The sequence below is a fragment of the Ranitomeya imitator genome, chromosome 2, assembly GCF_032444005.1.
Source record: "Ranitomeya imitator isolate aRanImi1 chromosome 2, aRanImi1.pri, whole genome shotgun sequence".
Lineage (NCBI taxonomy): Eukaryota > Metazoa > Chordata > Amphibia > Anura > Dendrobatidae > Ranitomeya > Ranitomeya imitator.
The window spans coordinates 55,750,999-55,772,171 of record NC_091283.1 but is presented as its reverse complement, the minus strand read 5'-3'; the positions used below and the strand labels follow the sequence as shown (position 1 = coordinate 55,772,171).

The 21,173-nt window shown below is 46.4% G+C and overlaps 1 protein-coding gene across 4 annotated transcripts in view; it reads right to left on the bottom strand.

Moving 5' to 3' along the window:
- Positions 1-626: 626 nt before the first annotated feature.
- The window catches only part of SIPA1L3 (signal induced proliferation associated 1 like 3), a 133,615-nt gene continuing 113,068 nt past the window's right edge, over positions 627-21,173 (bottom strand). For 3 of the 4 annotated variants that reach the window (XM_069746774.1, XM_069746777.1, XM_069746776.1), the window contains exons 15-23: positions 16,138-16,244; positions 15,687-16,054; positions 8,946-9,134; positions 5,365-5,530; positions 3,902-4,091; positions 3,507-3,650; positions 3,143-3,263; positions 1,951-2,032; positions 627-993 (exon numbers count right to left, since the gene is read on the bottom strand). In XM_069746774.1, the coding sequence (XP_069602875.1) occupies positions 847-993; positions 1,951-2,032; positions 3,143-3,263; positions 3,507-3,650; positions 3,902-4,091; positions 5,365-5,530; positions 8,946-9,134; positions 15,687-16,054; positions 16,138-16,244 (1,514 nt within the window). In that variant the 3' untranslated portion in view covers positions 627-846. The remainder of the gene's footprint in view (positions 994-1,950; positions 2,033-3,142; positions 3,264-3,506; positions 3,651-3,901; positions 4,092-5,364; positions 5,531-8,945; positions 9,135-15,686; positions 16,055-16,137; positions 16,245-21,173) is intronic. The other variant, XM_069746778.1, reaches the window with a different exon arrangement.

The following is a 21,173-nucleotide window of genomic DNA, read 5'->3' as shown; positions in this document are numbered from 1 at the left end:
ATCAATGTGGGGCACGTATATCATGCCCATAAAGTGCACCCACTATATAGCCACCTTCTAGTTTTAGGACACAGTGTGCTATACACTACCGTGCCAGCAGGGCGGCGCTGTGGCTAGAGCAGCCAAGATGCCCAACAAAAGGTGTAGCTCCCTGAACACCTTGAGTTGTACAGTGGCCCCTACTTTAGGGGCACCTCTGCCATGACAGGCTCAGTTTCGGATATTACTAGTAAATTATAATGATGTAACTCGGAATAGTCACTTGTTCCCATTAACAAAAGAGATGATTTATATATACATCATATTAACAAAATATACATGGGAATATCCTGCTTCCAGTCGGACTGGTGTCATATTAAAATAAATTTGTATGAAACTTTAACATTACTTAAGGGTTCATCCAGAGACCTTTTCCCCCATATAGAGTTTTTTTTTTTTAATATACAATTTAAATATATTTATATATATATAACATTACTTTCCAGGAGGCTTGCGATACAGTATTTTGCGCTACGCTTGCCTGCGAATCTGTCCATTTTGCATAATTCCTGACGGAAACTTGTGCAGACAACATGGCCAAAAATACGTCCCTAACCCCCGTCTCAATATTTTTTCATTTTTTTTTTAATTTATACAAATCTACAAAAAAAGGAGGAAAAAATGTTTCTGTACATGAGGAAAAAAAAAAAAAAAGAATGCAAAAAAAATTAAAAAAAACAACAAACTCCAGTCCTGTACTGCAGGGCACAGAGACAACCGTGTGTGGCGAGATGTACCATATTGTGAGCTCTGTGTAACCCCCGACCACCTCCCGCTGGAAGGGTCAACTACCCCATTTTTAGGGTCTCAATGATCCTTTTTTTCCACAGTATGAATAATCTCTGCAAATTTCCTCAGCTGCTCGCTGGCAGAGTGCGATTCTGCCTGAAGCCGCTGATTGTTGTGCCGGAGATTCGCCACTTCTACCTGCAGCGCCTCTTTGTCCAGTTTTTCCTGCAACGACACAAGATGGAAGGAGACGTTATGGAGCAATCAAAGTTTGGGTAATCGAGTACTGTTACTTAAAGGGGTTGTCCATGATAAGTTATTGATCTGTGGGGGTCCGGCCGCTGGGACCTGCCACCCATCAGCAGAACGGGGGAATATTTTTTTTTTTTTAATCTCTGCTAGAAAATGTCCCGACCGCCGCTCCTTTCATCCTTTACGAGGCTGATGGAAAGAGCCGAGCGCAGAGCTCAACGAGCCCATAAAGAATGAATGGAGCGGTAGTTCGGCATGTGCACTGCTGCTCCTTCCTAACTGGGGTCCCTGTTCTGCCGATCGGTGCAGGTCCCATCGGTCGGACCCCCACTGGTCCACAAGATATCCCTTATCCTATGGTAAACCGGATGGGCCGTGAGTGGCTGCTCTCTCTCTAATTAATGAAAGAGGGGGGAATAAAGTCACAGTTTAAAACTAGTACAAGATTGTGAAAAAGTATGCAACTTTTTTCTTTTTTTTTCCACCAGAAAGCTGGAGCAGGGCCCATGATAGACGTCCTCCTTCTGCTTGCTTCTGCTATACCGTATTTTAAAAGCCTGCAGAGGTAGTGCGCCCTCTGCTGGTTAGTGTGCTACTTTACACACTCACAAGCTCAGGACTGACGGCCCAAGCATGGACCTTCGCTGAAGAAGAGAACTAGACACCACAGACATCAATACTATGTTAGATACTTAATAACCACCTATTTGTGAGGGACGGAGTCATGAATGACCTCGGAGAAGTTCTGAATATAAACAGTCACATGACTCCGCCCACGAGGAGCTGAATGTCAGCCTAACCTGATGCTGCAAAGTCAGGCTTTACAGCAGGTAATTACCAAATTAAAAACCACGACAGATACTGACTGTGCTGACATTAGTGCACACTATCATGGAGGAAAGCTGCCGCGGCGTCCTGGCTCGTCGTTACCTTCTGAAGATCGGTGTGAAGCTGCTTCAACATGACCTCGAGCTGCAGGACCTTCCCGGTGAGGTCAGGAGACACTTCATCACTAGAAAAAAAAAAAAGCCCGTCAGATAACATGAAAGCGATGGAGCATAGGCCAGACTGACCAGTGACCTACATATGGTGGCTGCAGAAAGTTGTAAAATAGATCAGGCCGCTCATTAGTGACTGCTCTAAGCTAAGGGTTTTATTGGCAATGAACGTCCCACTCTATCAACCAGAACACAGAGCTGATCACTAGGAACCCATTCTGGAGGTCTCAAACTGTTCTTATACTACAAGGAAGGACAGTCATCTAAATGGCCACCATGCAGTACGACATTTCCTCTGATGATCGCCTCAGTGGTCGCATCATGTCAGCAGATGTCTCTGAAGAGACAATCCGTCTCATGGCTGATGAGACCGTCCGCTTAGACTTGGCTAAAAAACAACGGTCCTCAATCTGATCTATTCTGTCATGGCACTAAAAACAAATTTGGCCTACTCTTTGTTACATCCATGGTCTAGAAAAGTAGGTGAAAACCAATCCAGCGGGTTCGTTATTTTTTTTTTTGGGGGGGGAATGGGGGGGGAAGGCTGTATAAAATTTTGAAGGACATAACTGTAGATAACCCACATGGATGTGATAGAAGAGGGCCAGACATTTGGAGCCATAGTGGAGACCTACTCACAAAAAAGCAGCGTTGGACCTGGGGGACGCAGCCGTGTATCCATGAACTGGCTGAATGTTATGCGTCATTTATGGCCAGGCACTCCTGCCCTTGGTGAGAACATCTGTTTGAACCGCGATTTGCTTCTTATCCTCGTTTTGCGGACTTTTGAGAATAAGATCTCAGCCTATAGGTCTGTACTAGTGATGAGCGAATGTGCTCGGATATGATGTTCTCCGAGCATTCTCGGGTGCTAACCGAGTGTTTACAGGGCTGCATGTCTCGTGAAGGTTCGACAGTCGCAACACATGGAGGAATTGTTTAACAGGCAATCTCTGCATGTGTTGTGGCTGTCGAACAGCTGCGGGGGAATGGAACATATTTTTCGAGCACGCCAATAACACTTGGTTAGCACTTGAGCATGCTCAGATAACACCTTATCCGAGCACGCTCATCACTAGTCTACACAGGTCGCTGTATTGCCTTTTCTCTTTTTATCGCCATACCTTGAGGTGGGGGTGGTGCGTGGCGTGTGCTGCCTCTCCAGGCTGAGGTGAGCCGTGCCACCACTTTGCACAGGAGTCAAAGCGACTTCATTCAGGGAGAACAGCGAGGCGGCTCTTTGCACTGTTAGAATAAAAAATAAAAAAGCAAACAAAAAAAGTCAGGTTTATTTTACATGGACAGAATTCTACATGTTGAACAGAAACATTAAACATCCCCCACAACAAGCAATAGACAAGGCACCATTCCCAGTCCGCATTTGGCTTTGCAAAAAAAAGAGAAAAACCTAAGACAAAAGTTTTCTACGAGTTCATGACTGATCTCAATCTCACAGTCTTCTTCCACGTAGAGCGTCGCACACGTTACCTTCATATGCTTTGGCCGCACTGACCAGGCTGGACCACTCCAGGCCGGCCGCGGTGTCTGGCAGCGGCATCATCCCCGCGTCACCGTGTCTGGAGTTGGAATCCCGAATCTCTGTAAGCGACAGCTCAGAAGACGAGATGGTGGCTGCGGGGGGTGAAGACTAACAATTACACGGGATGGCTTGTAATTTTACCGCCAATATTTCATCGATCGACGCGAGATGATCAGGAACAAAGCCCCAACGAGTTTACTGACCAGAGCGCATAGATAATACCTCTGCTACATGTGACTACTCCACACAGTAGAAGATATCCGTCTTATCACTGACTCCATGTTTCATGGAGAAAAACTATTACCGGTGTAAATATATAACACTTTCCCCTTGGGCGTCTTACCGGACTTCTCAGGCATTCCAGGCTGGTGCTGGCGGCGAACAGGTAGAGTGCTGGAGGGGTACGGGTTGGCGTAGAAAACATCGGTGCCCCGAGAGGAGTCTATGGACGGGGAGCAGGCGAACCCTGCGTCTCGGCGTCCGCTGCACAGGCTCTCATCGGAAAGCGTTCTTTGTAAGGTTTTCTGAGGTGACTGCGGAAGCCATTTAAGAGCATTAGAAAATCGTTAAAGGATTTTGCGCCTTCGGAACAGAGCGCACTTCCTAGCGTTATCCTCTGCTCGCTCCGTGAATCCACACTTAGACGACGTTCATTCCCCCCATATCGCCGGTGATCACGACAGACGCTGCAGTCGGACTATCAGATTTTAGTTCCCTTTCTAATGTCACCGTCTCACCATTAATATGTCAGCACCTTTGCTTCCTCCATACTGGTTACGTATAATGCCCATCACAGACCACCCCTTTTAGTTTGAGAATTGGGTTTGGAGTCCCCTTCCCAAGCAAGTGGCATATTTTGCATTTATTACAAGGTAAAGTACCATTCAAACTTGCCACTACCATGCATGGAGGGACCCGCCTCGCCAGGTCAGGGGCTTTTTCACGTTAGCAGCTCTGCTTCATGAAAGGGGGTCCCAAGCAGAGCCAGAATATGCAAAGTATTTTGGAGTATAGACGACCTCTACTTTATTCACCAGACACCCGATGATAGGATCTGGTAACTACTGCATATCGCCTGCAGAAATAAAGTGGCTGTGAGCCATACCTACTGCATATCCTAACGTCAGCGAGGCTGTGGTGAAACTAGGACTCCCAGCATGACTTGGCGACTTAGGCACTGGCTTGGAGTTGTAGTTTCAGCACAGCTGGATGGTCACAGGTTTCTGATCGAGCTCCTACACAGAGGACTGGTTGGGTATTATGGACCACTTATGTCTTAGGTCTGACTGGAGCAAAAAAAGGAAGAATATTGTTAAAAAATAATTATTAAAAAAAAAAAAAAGGAAATTACTAAAATATGTGACCCCCAAGGTCAGGCCATGAAGAGATAGCAATTAGTGATGAGCGAATCAATATGTCCAAGTCCCTGCGGCTGAATGTCTTGCGGCTGTTTGACAGCAGCAATAACACAGGGATTGTCGAACAAACAGGCAATCCCTACATGTGTTGCAGCTGCCTAACAGCCACGAGACATTCAGCAGCAAGGACTCGAGCATGTTATTCCAGCGCACCGAAAACACTCGGGGTAAGCACACGAGCATGCTCTGATAATACCGTATCAGAGCACGTCCGCTCATCACTAATAGGAATAAATGGTGGTGGAGGTGAAAAAAAAAACCTGTAATGAGGGCGCTAGTAAAAAGTACAACTACAAGGATCCAACAGGCCGAGCAGCACAGATAACAGGCACTACATACAGGGTATAGGCAGTGTCAGGACCCTGGTGTCAGGCCCCGGTCGTCTCACCATGCAGTCCTGCTCCTGCTCCGGCCCCAGGTTGTCCATAATAATCAGCCGCTTCAGATCATCCTCGATGGTCGACTTGTAATTCTTGCGAGGCGATCGGAGGTCTCGCAGGGAGGCCCGGAGCCGGGGCTGACCAAAGACGTTCTTTGTGTTCACATCTACTTGTCTAAAGAGAGAAAGAAGGCGAGTTATAATCGTCAGACGCCGGGTCACGTGCGCGGCACAGAGCCTTATATACTATATACTCCGGCCGCCTCTGCCCGCACAACAGATGTTCACATAATCCTCTGTCTCCAGCTATTTTGTCTCTTACCGCTGACCTAAATACTTCAGACAATAGGGAGAACCCCGGGCTCCAAAGTGTCTCATCACGTGACGGTGCAAGTGCTGCTGCACCAGCGCCAGGCAATTTAAAGTGACGACACACTTTTGGGGCAAGCCTTGTTCATTCAAATCATGACACTAATGTATTTCTAGGATTTATTTGCCTTTTTTCTTGTGGTCCACCATCCAGGTGGGTCAGTTACTGAGGGCAGGGGAAAAAAAATGCTACCCATTAGAAACAGTCAGCAAGTATGAAAGCAATTCTACTGTTCAGATCACTAAGCATCATTGCTCTAGATTTTCGTAACTAGATCTGAATTATGTTTATGATTGCAGGAAAATAAAGCTGACGACCAATTCACTCAGGAACTGACCCCAAAGCAGATAGACCATGCCTTGTTCTAGGCAGGAAAAAGAAATTTGGGTGCTTGTAGCCACTAAGGCTAAAAATGGTGTAAAAAAGCTGGTGCAATTTTTAGTTTGGAGGCTAAAAAAATAATAAAAAACAAAAACCCTTCCCACTAGACTGTGGACTGACCGGCAGCAGCGATGACCGAATTGTGCGGACTGCCTGCTGACTGTGTTTGTCGAAAAACGTGGACTAAGAGGTGGCAGCATTTAGCCTAGACCGTACACTGACCGGTGGTGGTGTTTACCCTAAACCGCGGACTAACCAGTGGTGGCGTTTACCCTAGATAGCAGACTGCCTGGCAGCGGCATTTACCCTAGACCATAGACTGATGGCGGCATTTACTCTAGACCGTCGACTGACGGGTAGCAACAGTTACCCGATACCATGGGCTGATGGGTGGCAGAACTTACCCTATACTGTGAACGGGCGGTGGCATTTATTCTAGACCATGGGACTGACAGGCCACAGTGGTTTACCCTAATCCGTGGACTGACAGGCAGCAGTATTTACCCTAGACCGTGGACTGATGGGCAAAAGCATTTACCATGGACCGTGGACCGACTGGCAGCGGCATTTACCCTAGACCGTGGAATGACAGGCAGCGGCATTTATTCTAGATCATGGATTGACGGGCAGTAGCATTTACACTAGACCGTGGACTGACTGTTGGGGGCGTTTATCCTAAACCATGGACTGATGGGCGGCGGCATTTACCCTAGTCTCTGGACTGATGGGCGGCAGGATTTACCATAGACGACTGGCAGTGGCATTTAACCTATACCATGGACTGATGGGTGGCGGCATTTACCCTAGACCGTGGACTGATGGGCAGCAGCATTTACTCTAGAACGTGGAATGATGGCTAGCAGCATTTACCTAGACCGTGGACTGACCTGTGGTGACATTGACCCTGGACCAGTGCAATGTTCACCCTAGATTGTTGATGGACCAGTGACTGCACTTAAATGGTTTACAAGCAGCAGTAGTGGATCTTGGACTGACCAGTGTCAGCATTTACCCTACACCACGGACAGACCGGTGGCAGAGTCTACTCTAGACTGGATTTACTGGTGACAGCGTTTACACTATACCACGGATTGACCGACAGCAGTGTTTACCCTAGACTGCAAATTTACTGATGACAGTGTTTACACTCTATCATGGACTGACCGGCAGGAGCATTTACACTAGACTGTGGATTTACTGGTGACAGCGTTTACACTATACCACGGACTGACCGGCAGCAGCGTTTACACTAGACTGTGGATTTACTGGTGACAGTGTTTACACTATACCACGGACTGACGGGCAGCAGCGTTTACCCTAGACTGTGGATTTACTGGTGACAGTGTTTACACTATACCACGGACTGACGAGCAGCAGCATTTACCCTAGACTGTGGATTTACTGGTGACAGTGTTTACACTATACCACGGACTGACCAGCAGCAGCGTTTACACTAGACTGTGGATTTACTGGTGACAGTGTTTACACTATACCATGGACTGACGGGCAGCAGCGTTTACCCTAGACTGTGGATTTACTGGTGACAGTGTTTACACTATACCACAGACTGACCAGCAGCAGCGTTTACCCTAGACTGTGGATTTACTGGTGACAGTGTTTACACTATACCACGGACTGACCGGCAGCAGCGTTTACCCTAGACTGTGGATTTACTGGTGACAGTGTTTACACTATACCACGGACTGACGGGCAGCAGCATTTACCCTAGACTGTGGATTTACTGATGACAGCGTTTACACTATACCACGGACTGACGGGCAGCAGCATTTACCCTAGACTGTGGATTTACTGATGACAGCGTTTACACTATACCACGGACTGACTGGCAGCAGCGTTTACCCTAGACTGTGGATTTACTGATGACAGCGTTTACACTATACCACGGACTGACGGGCAGCAGCATTTACCCTAGACTGTGGATTTACTGGTGACAGTGTTTACACTATACCATGGACTGACGGGCAGCAGCGTTTACCCTAGACTGTGGATTTACTGGTGACAGTGTTTACACTATACCACGGACTGACCAGCAGCAGCGTTTACACTAGACTGTGGATTTACTGGTGACAGTGTTTACACTATACCACGGACTGACCGGCAGCAGCGTTTACCCTAGACTGTGGATTTACTGGTGACAGTGTTTACACTATACCACGGACTGACGGGCAGCAGCATTTACCCTAGACTGTGGATTTACTGATGACAGCGTTTACACTATACCACGGACTGACGGGCAGCAGCATTTACCCTAGACTGTGGATTTACTGATGACAGCGTTTACACTATACCACGGACTGACTGGCAGCAGCGTTTACCCTAGACTGTGGATTTACTGGTGACAGTGTTTACACTATACCACGGACTGACCGGCAGCGGTGTTTACACTGAACTCAAGGTCTTTTGAAAGAGTGTGATCACCTTCAAGTTCTCCCTTTGCGGTGACACTAAAGCTCCAGCGATGTGGCAGCTTCAGGGCCGCGCCGGCAGGTTCTGCACTAAACCCTGGCAATGAGCTGGAAACTACAGACTGAAAACTCCAAGATCTTCAGAACGGAGGGGACGTTGGAGGAATTGCTCGTTTTTACAAGCACTTTGCACTTTCCCCATTTCCGAGCAGCAGACGGCCCCTTTAGGTTGTCCGTCATCTGAGAAATGGCAATGCCTGCAGCTCTACGCTCCCATCAAAAGCAATAAGATCTGGAGGAGTCCTGTTCTGGAATGGGGGACGGGGTTGTGACTTCTGGGAATGGAAGTGAAGGATATTATGGCTACTTGAAAATGGGAAGCTCCAACGCAGCAAACGTTGTGGTGCACTTACTTTTTGGGGTCTGTAAATGTGGTTGGCCTTTGTGGAGGTTCCTCTGGCTTTTTCCAGCCAGCTGGGATCTTATTCCTCACGTTCTGACGAGAGAAAAAAGATTTGGGCACGGAGCTGGACAGCTGGAAGGAGCTCGACTGTGACATCTGCTGGTTCCTGGAACCGTCGGGGTTTTTATACGCGGTGGATCTGCTTGCGCAAAGAATACATAGAGTCTATTATTATTAATATTCCTTGGCGTCTCTCATTTTCCTACATTCTGTGCTACCATTTTTATCATTTTATTTTTTGGAAACCGATCATCAAAAAGTTACATGCCCCCGACGTGGACATACAGAGTGTGAAAGATGTGGCACATAATAATGGTGGGACATTAGCAGAATCGCTGCCTTACACGGTGGTCTAATCTGCAACATCGCCCCCCGCACCGGGCAACCAGAGGATCTAATCCACAGGCGGCAGCGATAATGACAGTGGATATGTAACCCGGTGTAACAATGGCCCAATACCAACCTTCCCCAACAACTAGCGAAAAACGTGCACTCATCAGACACACACAGGGGGATCCGCTCTACCCCACGCCATACTAAGTGGGATCCGATCTCCATCCCCACACGCCGCACAATACGGGATCCACTCTCCCTCCCCACACAATAAGAGATCCGCCTTCCATCCCCCATCCTGTACAATACGAGTTCCGCTTTCCCTCCCTCTGTACAATACAGGATCTGATCTCCCCCATCCTGTACAATACAGGATCTGATCTCCCCCCATCCTGTACAATACAAGATCTGATCTCCTACAATCCTGTACAATACAGGATCTGATCTCCCCCATCCTGTACAATACAGGATCTGATCTCCCCCCATCCTGTACAATACAGGATCTGATCTCCCCCCATCCTGTACAATACAGGATCTGATCTCCCCCCATCCTGTACAATACAGGATCTGATCTCCCCCCCATCCTGCCCAATACAGGATCTGATCTCCCCCCATCCTGTACAATAAGGGATCCGCTCTCCCCCACTCTGTACAATAAGGGATCCGCTCTCCCCTACCCTGTACAATACGGGATCCGCTTTCCCCCACCCTGTACAATACGGGATCCGCTCTCCCCCACCCTGTACAATACGGGATCCGCTCTCCCCCACCCTGTACAATACTGGATCTGATCTCCCCCACACTGTACAATACAGGATCTGATCTCCTCCACACTGTACAATACAGGATCTGATCTGCCCCACACTGTACAATACAGGATCTGATCTCCTCCACACTGTACAATACAGGATCTGATCTCCTCCACACTGTACAATACAGGATCTGATCTCCTCCACACTGTACAATAAAGGATCTGATCTCCCCAACACTGTACAATAAAGGATCTGATCTCCCCAACACTGTACAATACAGGATCTGATCTCCCCAACACTGTACAATACAGGATCTGATCTCCTCCACACAGTACAATACAGGATCTGATCTCCCCACACTGTACAATACAGGATCTGATCTCCCCAACACTGTACAATAAAGGATCTGATCTCCTCCACACAGTACAATACAGGAGCTGATCTCCTCCACACTGTACAATACAGGATCTGATCTCCCCAACACTGTACAATAAAGGATCTGATCTCCCCAACACTGTACAATACAGGATCTGATCTCCCCAACACTGTACAATACAGGATCTGATCTCCCCAACACTGTACAATACAGGATCTGATCTCCCCAACACTGTACAATACAGGATCTGATCTCCCCAACACTGTACAATACAGGATCTGATCTCCCCAACACTGTACAATACAGGATCTGATCTCCCCAACACTGTACAATAAAGGATCTGATCTCCCCAAAACTGTACAATACAGGATCTGATCTCCTCCACACTGTACAATACAGGATCTGATCTCCCCCACACTGTACACTCCCTGACAAAAGTTATGTCGCTTATCCATGTTGTGTAAGTAAAAGCTTATAATCTGACGGTAAATTAATCCATTGATTGTATAAATTATTCTTTTGAGAGCTGAAATCCCCCAAAATGTGGTTTAGGTTAAGAAAGTAAATTGGCATCAATGCAGAAATATTGATCAGTTAATGGACACAGAATGGTCAGATTTTGGCAAGACAAAAGTATTGTCACCTGGGCATATAATGCACCCAATCCTAATTTACATCCTCACCTGTGCTCAGTAAATGATCGGTTAATTTGTGTGTGTGTGTGTGTGTGTGTGTGTGTGTGTGTGTGTGCGTGTGTATATAAAAAGAAACCCAGCACCCCAGACCTTCACGTGAACTGCAACTTGAGCTCTGACAACATGCCAAAAATCCACCCTGCGACCAAAGCCTGGATTATCAAGAGGCTGAACACCAGATCCACTGCAGAGGTGGCTGGCACCTTTAATGTGTCTCAGCTTCAAGTACAAAGAATTAAAAAAAGATTTGAAGAGACTGTAGATATGTTTGACAAGCCCAGTTCCGGCAGACCTTGCAAGACAACTGCTCAGGTGGAACATTTGTTGGTTAGAAAATCCAAAGCAAAAATGAATAGCATTAATTCATTTTTACTGGACAGCTTCAGAGTCGATCTAATTGCCCAATTCCACCTATACTAATGTGTATATTATTGCATTATCTATGTCACTATATTTCTTACTCAACCCTTTTTTAGGTATTGTTTCTTAAGCTACAGCGCAGCGTCAGAATTGATCTGATCTAACCAAGTTTATATGTAGCTACCATATCATCCCTACATTTATGTCAAATAATGGTTATACTATTACTTTACAGGGTCTATTACGTTGTCTTATCTATACTAATTTGTAGCACTACATATAGCCTAAAATTCATTAGTTTACTATAACTTCAAAGTGAATTTAGTCTCTAGTATAAGAGAGTTACACATATCATTTCCCTAGTCATTATATATTTTACACAATACTCTCTTAAGTATTATTTTTATGCTACATCTACCTTGTAAATTCTTACAGTATTATGTGATTGCTTGTCTCCCCTATTTTTATAGGGGTTCTTTCCCTACTCTCATATCCCTCCCTCCCCCTCCTTGTCTATCCTTTCCCAGTTAAAATATAAAACCCAATAAAACTTTTGGAAAAAGAAAATCCAAAGCAAGCCCCTCTTCCACTGCAGCAGAGCTCCGACAGGCCTGGTCACCTCAAGTCCCTGTGTCAACTAGAACAGTTTGCAGGATTCTGTCTCGAAATGGCCTCCATGGTCGAATCAGTGCCCAGAAGCCAGCACTAAACAAAAGGCAAATAAAAACCGTGCGGCATTTGCAAAGTCCCACAGCCTGCTAAACAGAGGGACGCTGGAAAAGTGGCACAAGGTGGATTTCTCTGATGAATCTTCAGTAGAATTACACCACAGCCGATGCAAATACTGCAGGAGACCTACTGGAGGACGCATGGATCCAAAATACACCCAGAAAACAGTTAAATTTGGTGGTGGAAAGATCATGGTCTGGGGTTACATTCAGTATGGGGGTGTGCAAAACATTTGCAAGGTGGAAGGCAATATCAATAGCCTAAAATATCTGAAGTATTAGCTACCTCTTATATTCCAAATCATAAAAGGGGTCAAATTCTGCAGCAGGATGGTGCTCCATCTCATACATCCATCTCCACAACAAAGTTCCTCCAGGCAAAAAAGATCCAGGTGCTCAAGGACTGGCCAGCCCAGTCACCAGACATGAACATCATTGAGCATGTTTGGGGTAGGATGAAAGAGGAAGCTTGGAAGACAAAACCGAAGAATCTAGATGAACTCTGGGAGGCATGTAAGACTGCATTCTTTGCTATTCCTGATGACTTCATTCATAAATTGTATGATTTATTGTTGAACCGCATGGATGCAGTCCTTCAAGCTCATGGAAGTCACACAAAATATTAAATATGACTCTAATAGCACCACAACTTCATTCACCAATGTTATGCAACATATATTTGTATTTTAAGTTAATTATTTGTTTGAATATCACATTACTTTCTGTGGGCGACAAAACTTTCGTCTTGCCAAAATCTGACAATTCTGTGTCCATTAACTGATCAATATTTCTGCATTGATGCCAATTTATTTTCTTAACCTAAACCACATTTCAGAGGGTTTCAGCTTTCAAAAGAATAATTTATACAACCAATGGATGAATTTCAGGTCAGGTTATAAGCTTTTATTTACATAACATGGATAAGCGACATAACTTCTGTCAGGGAGTGTACAATACAGGATCTGATCTCCCCACACTGTACAATACAGGATCTGATCTACCCCATACTGTACAATACAGAATCTGATCTCCCCCATACTGTACAATACAGAATCTGATCTCCCCCATACTGTACAATACAGGATCTGATCTCCCCCATACTGTACAATACAGAATCTGATCTCCCCCATACTGTACAATACAGAATCTGATCTCCCCCATACTGTACAATACAGGATCTGATCTCCCCCACACTGTACAATACAGGATCTGATCTCCCCCACACTGTACAATACAGGATCTGATCTCCCCCACACTGTACAATACAGAATCTGATCTCCCCCACACTGTACAATACAGGATCTGATCTCCCCCACACTGTACAATACAGGATCTGATCTCCCCCACACTGTACAATACAGAATCTGATCTCCCCCACACTGTACAATACAGGATCTGATCTCCCCCATACTGTACAATACAGAATCTGATCTCCCCCATACTGTACAATACAGAATCTGATCTCCCCCATACTGTACAATACAGGATCTGATCTCCCCCACACTGTACAATACAGGATCTGATCTCCCCCACACTGTACAATACAGGATCTGATCTCCCCCATACTGTACAATACAGAATCTGATCTCCCCCATACTGTACAATACAGGATCTGATCTCCCCCACACTGTACAATACAGGATCTGATCTCCCCCACACTGTACAATACAGGATCTGATCTCCCCCATACTGTACAATACAGGATCTGATCTCCCCCATACTGTACAATACAGAATCTGATCTCCCCCATACTGTACAATACAGAATCTGATCTCCCCCATACTGTACAATACAGAATCTGATCTCCCCCATACTGTACAATACAGGATCTGATCTCCCCCACACTGTACAATACAGAATCTGATCTCCCCCATACTGTACAATACAGGATCTGATCTCCCCCATCTTGTACAATACGGGATCCGCTCTCACCCACACTGTACAATACAGGATCTGATCTCCCCCATCTTGTACAATACAGGATCTGATCTCCCCACACTGTACAATACAGGATCTGATCTCCCCACACTGTACAATACAGGATCTGATCTCCCCACACTGTACAATACAGGATCTGATCTCCCCCATCTTGTACAATACAGGATCTGATCTCCCCACACTGTACAATACGGGATCTGATCTCCCCCACACTGTACAATACGGGATCTGATCTCCCCCACACTGTACAATACGGGATCTGATCTCCCCCACACTGTACAATACGGGATCTGATCTCCCCCACACTGTACAATACAGGATCTGATCTCCCCACACTGTACAATACAGGATCTGATCTCCCCACACTGTACAATACAGGATCTGATCTCCCCCATCTTGTACAATACAGGATCTGATCTCCCCACACTGTACAATACGGGATCTGATCTCCCCCACACTGTACAATACGGGATCTGATCTCCCCCACACTGTACAATACGGGATCTGATCTCCCCCACACTGTACAATACGGGATCTGATCTCCTCCACACTGTACAATACGGGATCTGATCTCCTCCACACAGTACAATGCAGGATCTGATCTCCCCCATCTTGTACAATACAGGATCTGATCTCCTCCACACTGTACAATACAGGATCTGATCTCCTCCACACTGTACAATACAGGAGCTGATCTCCCCACACTGCACAATACAGGATCCGCTCTCCCCCACCCTGTACAATACGGGATCCGCTCTCCCCCACACTGTACAATACAGGATCTGATCTCCTCCACACTGTACAATACAGGATCTGATCTCCCCCACACTGTACAATACGGGATCCGCTCTCCCCCACATTGTACAATACAGGATCTGATATCCTCCACACTGTACAATACAGGAGCTGATCTCCTCCACACTGTACAATACGGGAGCTGATCTCCTCCACACTGTACAATACGGGAGCTGATCTCCCCACACTGCACAATACGGGATCTGATCTCCCCACACTACAATACAGGATCTGATCTCCCCCACACTGTACAATACGGGATCCGCTCTCCCCCACACTGTACAATACAGGATCTGATCTCCCCCACACTGTACAATACGGGAGCTGATCTCCTCCACACTGTACAATACGGGAGCTGATCTCCTCCACACTGTACAATACGGGAGCTGATCTCCCCCACACTATACAATACAGGATATGATGTCCTCCACACTGTACAATATGGGATCTGATCTCCCCCACACTGTACAATACGGGAGCTGATCTCCTCCACACTGTACAATACGGGAACTGATCTCCCTCACACTGTACAATAAAAGATCTGATCTCCCCCCACCATAAAATGCAGGATCTGCTCTCCTCTCACACTGTACAATACGGGATCAGCTCTCCCCCCACCGTACAATACAGAATCTGCTCTCCCACATCTGTACAATACAGGATCTGATCTCCCCCAAGTAGTACTGGACCTTATGTTGCTCTCCAGCTCTGTACCTGGGGTCACTGAAGGCTTCTGCGGTGCCGTTGCCAGGTGGGTACACTTTGGGTCTGTAGCCTTTTCCAGAGGATATCTGATCTTTCCTCTTGTCCCGGGATCCGCTTTCATGCATGCCAGGGTAGGTGGAGCACGCCATGGGTTTCTGCGCTTTCTCACGGCGAGGAGTTGGTCTGGCTGGCTTCGAGTGTGCAAAATTGGGTAAGGAGGTATCGATGCCACTGTCGTTTGACGTGCCCTTAGAAATGGGCTCCAGGTCTATATCTGGCTGCTCTTGGGGATCAAACCAGCGCTCGTCACTCTGGTTACTGGACGCCGTACTGGACAGCGTGTTACTACTGGAGTGACTGGAGTACTGTGCCTCTCCCTGGAAGCACATCAATAAGGTCACTGCCCATCTGTCCATGTGGCCAGTGTGTGTGAACAGCGGGCACGCAGCTGGGCACTTACCCGGGAATGACGGTGAGGAGAACTCTTGCCGGCCAGCTCCTGTCTGTTAGGTCTCTTGGTGACACTGACTCCTACTCGGGGCTGCGATGGGATGTGCCACAGCGGTTCTGCAAAAGACAAGTCGCGTCGTCACATGCACCTTGCAGGATTAACGTCAGCGAATAATTAGGAGCTGAGTGTTAATTAAAGAGGATGGTAATGGGGGCTGGGTGCGGGATCTGAGACTGAGCTATACAGGGGTTCTGCGCTCTAGTAGCTCCGACATTCTCCATTATAGAGAAGGACAGCAAGCAGAGATCTCGAAAATAGCCAAAAATCGGAACACAATGTAAATAAACATCTCATTTTACAACCATAACAAGGGTATTACCACCAGGACAAGTAGCGGGGTACAGCTATAGATTAGTGGGGGTCCGTCCTCTCAGACGTCCATCCATCAGTATCCTTGTGATGGGTGGGTGCACTACGGTTAGACCCCCCACCAATCAGAGGCTTAAGGCACAACCTACAGAAACCTAACACTTGACGTGGCTGGACTGTCTCTTCAAATAAGCATAAATTAATAAAAAGATCTTAGACCTGAGGCGCTGCTGCACTTACTTTGAAAATGGTTTCAGAATGGCTTCAGATTTTATATTAAAATGAGCATTTTATGAGTTCAGCTATAGAATGGGAGAGCTCAAGTCCACTGTACTCCGATTCCGCCTGCACAGCCTGACTGACGTGTGCAGCTTGTACTAAGTAGCGCGAGATCTCAGCAGCAGCAGATAGGAAGGAAGAACGAAGGACACAGAGAAGTTAATAAGACTAGATTGGCAGAGATTCAGCAGGGAGTAATCTCACTAAGAAGCTGTCAATCAGGATAGGAGGGCAGAGATTCAGCAGCAGCAGGGAGGAGGGGTACTGAGGAGCTGTCAATCAGGATAGGAGGGCAGAGATTCAGCAACAGAGAGGAGGGGCACTGAGGAGCTGTCAATCAGGATAGGAGGGCGGAGATTCAGCAGCAGGGAGGAGGAGAACTGAGGAGCTGTCAATCAGGATAGGAGGGCGGAGATTCAGCAGCAGGGAGGAGGAGAACTGAGGAGCTGTCAATCAGGATAGGAGGGCAGAGTTTCAGCAGCAGCAGGGACGAGGGTCACTGAGGAGCTGTCAATCAGGATAAGAGGGCGGAGATTCAGCAGCAGGGAGGAGGGGTACTGAGGAGCGGTCAATCAGGATAGGAGGGCAGAGATTCAGCAGCAGCAGGGAGGAGGGGTACTGAGGAGCGGTCAATCAGGATAGGAGGGCAGAGATTCAGCAGCAGCAGGGAGGAGCGGTACTGAGGAGCTGTCAATCAGGATAGGAGGGCAGAGATTCAGCAGCAGCAGGGAGGAGGGGTACTGAGGAGCTGTCAATCAGGATAAGAGGGCGGAGATTCAGCAGCAGGGAGGAGGGGTACTGAGGAGCTGTCAATCAGGATAAAAGGGCGGAGATTCAGCAGCAGGAAGGAGGGGTACTGAGGAGCTGTCAATCAGGATAGGAGGGCAGAGATTCAGCAGCAGGGAGGAGGGGTACTGAAGAGCTGTCAATCAGGATAAGACGGCGGAGATTCAGCAGCAGGGAGGAGGGGTACTGAGGAGCTGTCAATCAGGATAGGAGGGCAGAGATTCAGCAGCAGCAGGGAGGAGGGGTACTGAGGAGCTGTTAATCAGGATAGGAGGGCAGAGATTCGGCAGCAGCAGGGAGAAGCGATACTAAAGAGCTGTCAATCAGTATATGAGGGCGGAGATTCAGCAGCAGCAGGGAGGAGCGGTACTGAAGAGCTGTCAATCAGGATATGAGGGCGGAGACTCAGCAGCAGCAGGGAGGAGGAGGGGTACTGAAGAGCTGTCAATCAGGATAAGAGGGCGGAGATACAGCAGCAGCAGGGAGGAGGGGTACTGAAGAGCTGTCAATCAGGATAAGACGGCGGAGATTCAGCAGCAGGGAGGAGGGGTACTGAGGAGCTGTCAATCAGGATATGAGGGCGGAGATTCAGCAGCAGCAGGGAGGAGGGGTACTGAGGAGCTGTCAATCAGGATAGGAGGGTGGAGATTCAGCAGCAGCAGGGAGGAGGGGTACTGAGGAGCTGTCAATCAGGATAAGAGGGCGGAGATTCAGCAGCAGCAGGGAGGAGGGGTACTGAGGAGCTGTCAATCAGGATAGGAGGGCGGAGATTCAGCAGCAGCAGAGGGGGGGTACTGAGTAGATGTCAATCAGGCTAGAAGGGTGAAAACAGAGTTGAAATTTACTTGGATTGGTATGAATATACAACAATTTTACATATTTTCACAGTATAAAACCCAGCCTCAGCAGGACCAAGATCTAGTTATTAATGTACACGGTTTGTATTGCAAATTCTGATGACATATGTTTTAGAACGGTTTCACACGGTCCATGTTCAAGGACTCTGCACAGAACAGAATACGCGGCCCAACAGCCAGGACTCCTAATATGAGCTACCTGCCTTATATATATAATCAGGTTAGTTCGGGAGACCAGCCAGCTGGGCTGGGTATTGTGATACGAGCCCAAATGTGTGGAATCGACCTTAGAGTACTCCAATCCTATAAAGTGGTGGCATATATTAAGGCTTCGTCTTCATGATTGTTGGGGGATGGACCTTTAGGACCTCATTGAGTCCTTATAGACTTTCCTTCCAACCTCCGGACACTTCTGACTACCTGGCTGTGGAGGAAACTGTAGCTGCCGGTCAGATCTCTACCGATATTAGAATGATGACATATCCTAGTGAGTTACACATTGGAAATAGCCCTTAAAAGACATGTGTACATGAAAGGCGTATGTGCAGGACAGGTACAAATCATGTATCTTATAATGATACGTGATACCATTCCTCCTTCCAGAAGTTCTGTTGCAGAATGACTGCATACACGATAGTCCGAAAATCGACCAAAAACTCAGATGGTTACCTGCCTTACCCCCGTGTACCCGGTGTTATCCCATCATCCTTCTCCGGTCCATGTGTTTGCTCTGCATGTGCTATGCAGGGCAGGTGAGAGAAGTTTAGGGAACCAGGAAACCCTGATGCAGCCGATGTCTGACCTCACCCACTGATTCCGTTCTTATGAGGACTATTCAGCCAAATCTACGCCCCACGGTCCTCCTCATCTACAAATTCTAGTATTAATGGCTGTTTTACAAATCCCATCTCACCTAATTTTCAACCCCAATTCCTTACCTTTAGATTGTACGCCCTCCGCACAAATCACTGCTTCCTTTACTCCTCTAAAAGTGGCGTGTATTACAAAAAAACAGCCGGACGGCACACGGAGCATTCCTCACATGATCCAGAGGAGACGGCTCACATGATCCCCCATGACATGCCATCAATTATACACCCACGTCCTTAGGATGAATCCCTTTCTCCATTTCCGTAAATCATCAGAATATTCCCAGTTTCCCTGTTTTCTTTAGGCCAGGTTCACACTTTGCTTTTTTTTTTGCAGCCAAAACTGGATTTCTTGGCAGTAAAAAAGAAAGCTGCACCACAAGGTGATAAGCCACCAATGTGAAATTTTCCACCCATGTGAAACTATAAAACATTTTTAGAACAAAAAAAGCTATTGCATCAAATTATTTAGTGGAATATATATATATATATAAGGTTACGTAACTTACGAGTATGAAAAATATACACAATTGCAAATGTAAAAACAGTAGGGAAAGTTTAATTAATCTGGCATTTTTTAGCCAACACATTTGTGGGGCACGGATTTGGTAGGGCATTGTTCATTTCACACATTGGTAGGGCACTGCATAGGTCAGGCATTCTTTACAGTCACAAACTGGTAGGGAATGGAGTAGGCAGAACATTGTTTGCTTTATCACTAATTAAAATAAACTGCACTAATCCCAACATCCAGGCTCATGTGAGGATACCGAGACATTATGGTTTAAACTTGGGAATAATCACCAAAAAACGCCGCAAAAACTGATGGCAGGGTTTTTTGCAGTTTAAAAAAAAAAAGCAGCAGTTTTCCAATTCAAAAAACTTATGAAGAGAAAAATGAAGTCCTCCAAACAATGTAGGTATGTAGAATAAGCAATTTTACTGAAACAAAATGGATGGTAAAGACTTAAAAAATTCGGAGTGGTTAGCAGACCATACAAGAAATTAAAAAACCACTGAGCAAACAGTTAAATATGCACTTTTATTAATGCGTAACTTGCCATGATACTACTACACCTTTATGCATTTATCTACTGCTATGATGTAAGCTGGACTTACAAGGTGTGCACAGTATGCAATGTTAGACGCAACTTATATTTAACTATCTTGGGTCAAAGTTTTTCCGAATTTTTAAAGTTTTCACCATCCGATTTGTTTCAATAAAATTGCTCATTCTATGCACCTTTTTGTTTGGAGAACTTCCTTTTCTCTTCATAGGTTTTCGTGCAATCACGGTCCTCCATGTTATTTTGCAAGGCTTCTTGGGCTTAGTTTTCCAATTCAATCAGGAAAAAAAATATATATATATGTTTGTGCGTGAGATTTTTTTAACGATCTTGCTGGTACTATAAAAAGAAGCTTTTAATTTGCATTAAAAAAAACACAGCAAAAAAAAGCAACATGTGAACATAGCATAATTTAACAGAAGCTTTTGGGCACAGATCTGGGGCTTTTTTTTTGCTAGAATATGGAATGAATGGCCCATATAACCAAATTAAAATGTGATATGGATTATTGCACATTAAATATATAAACCATTATGAAGCTCTGGTTCTTTATAATGAAGATGTGCCATTTAGAGGTATTAGGCCGGGGTCACACTGGCGTTTTAAACGGCCGAGTGCAATGCGATTAAAAAAAAAAAAATCGCATTGCACTCGGACCAATGTTAAGCTATGGGGCAGCTCCCACCAGCTGACTTTTTGTCGGCCGTTTTCCTCGGTCCGAGACAATCGCAGCATGCTGCGATTGTCTCGGACCAAGGAAAACGCTCAGCTCACTCGCACCCATATAAGCCTATGGGTGCGAGTGAGACAGCGCACAC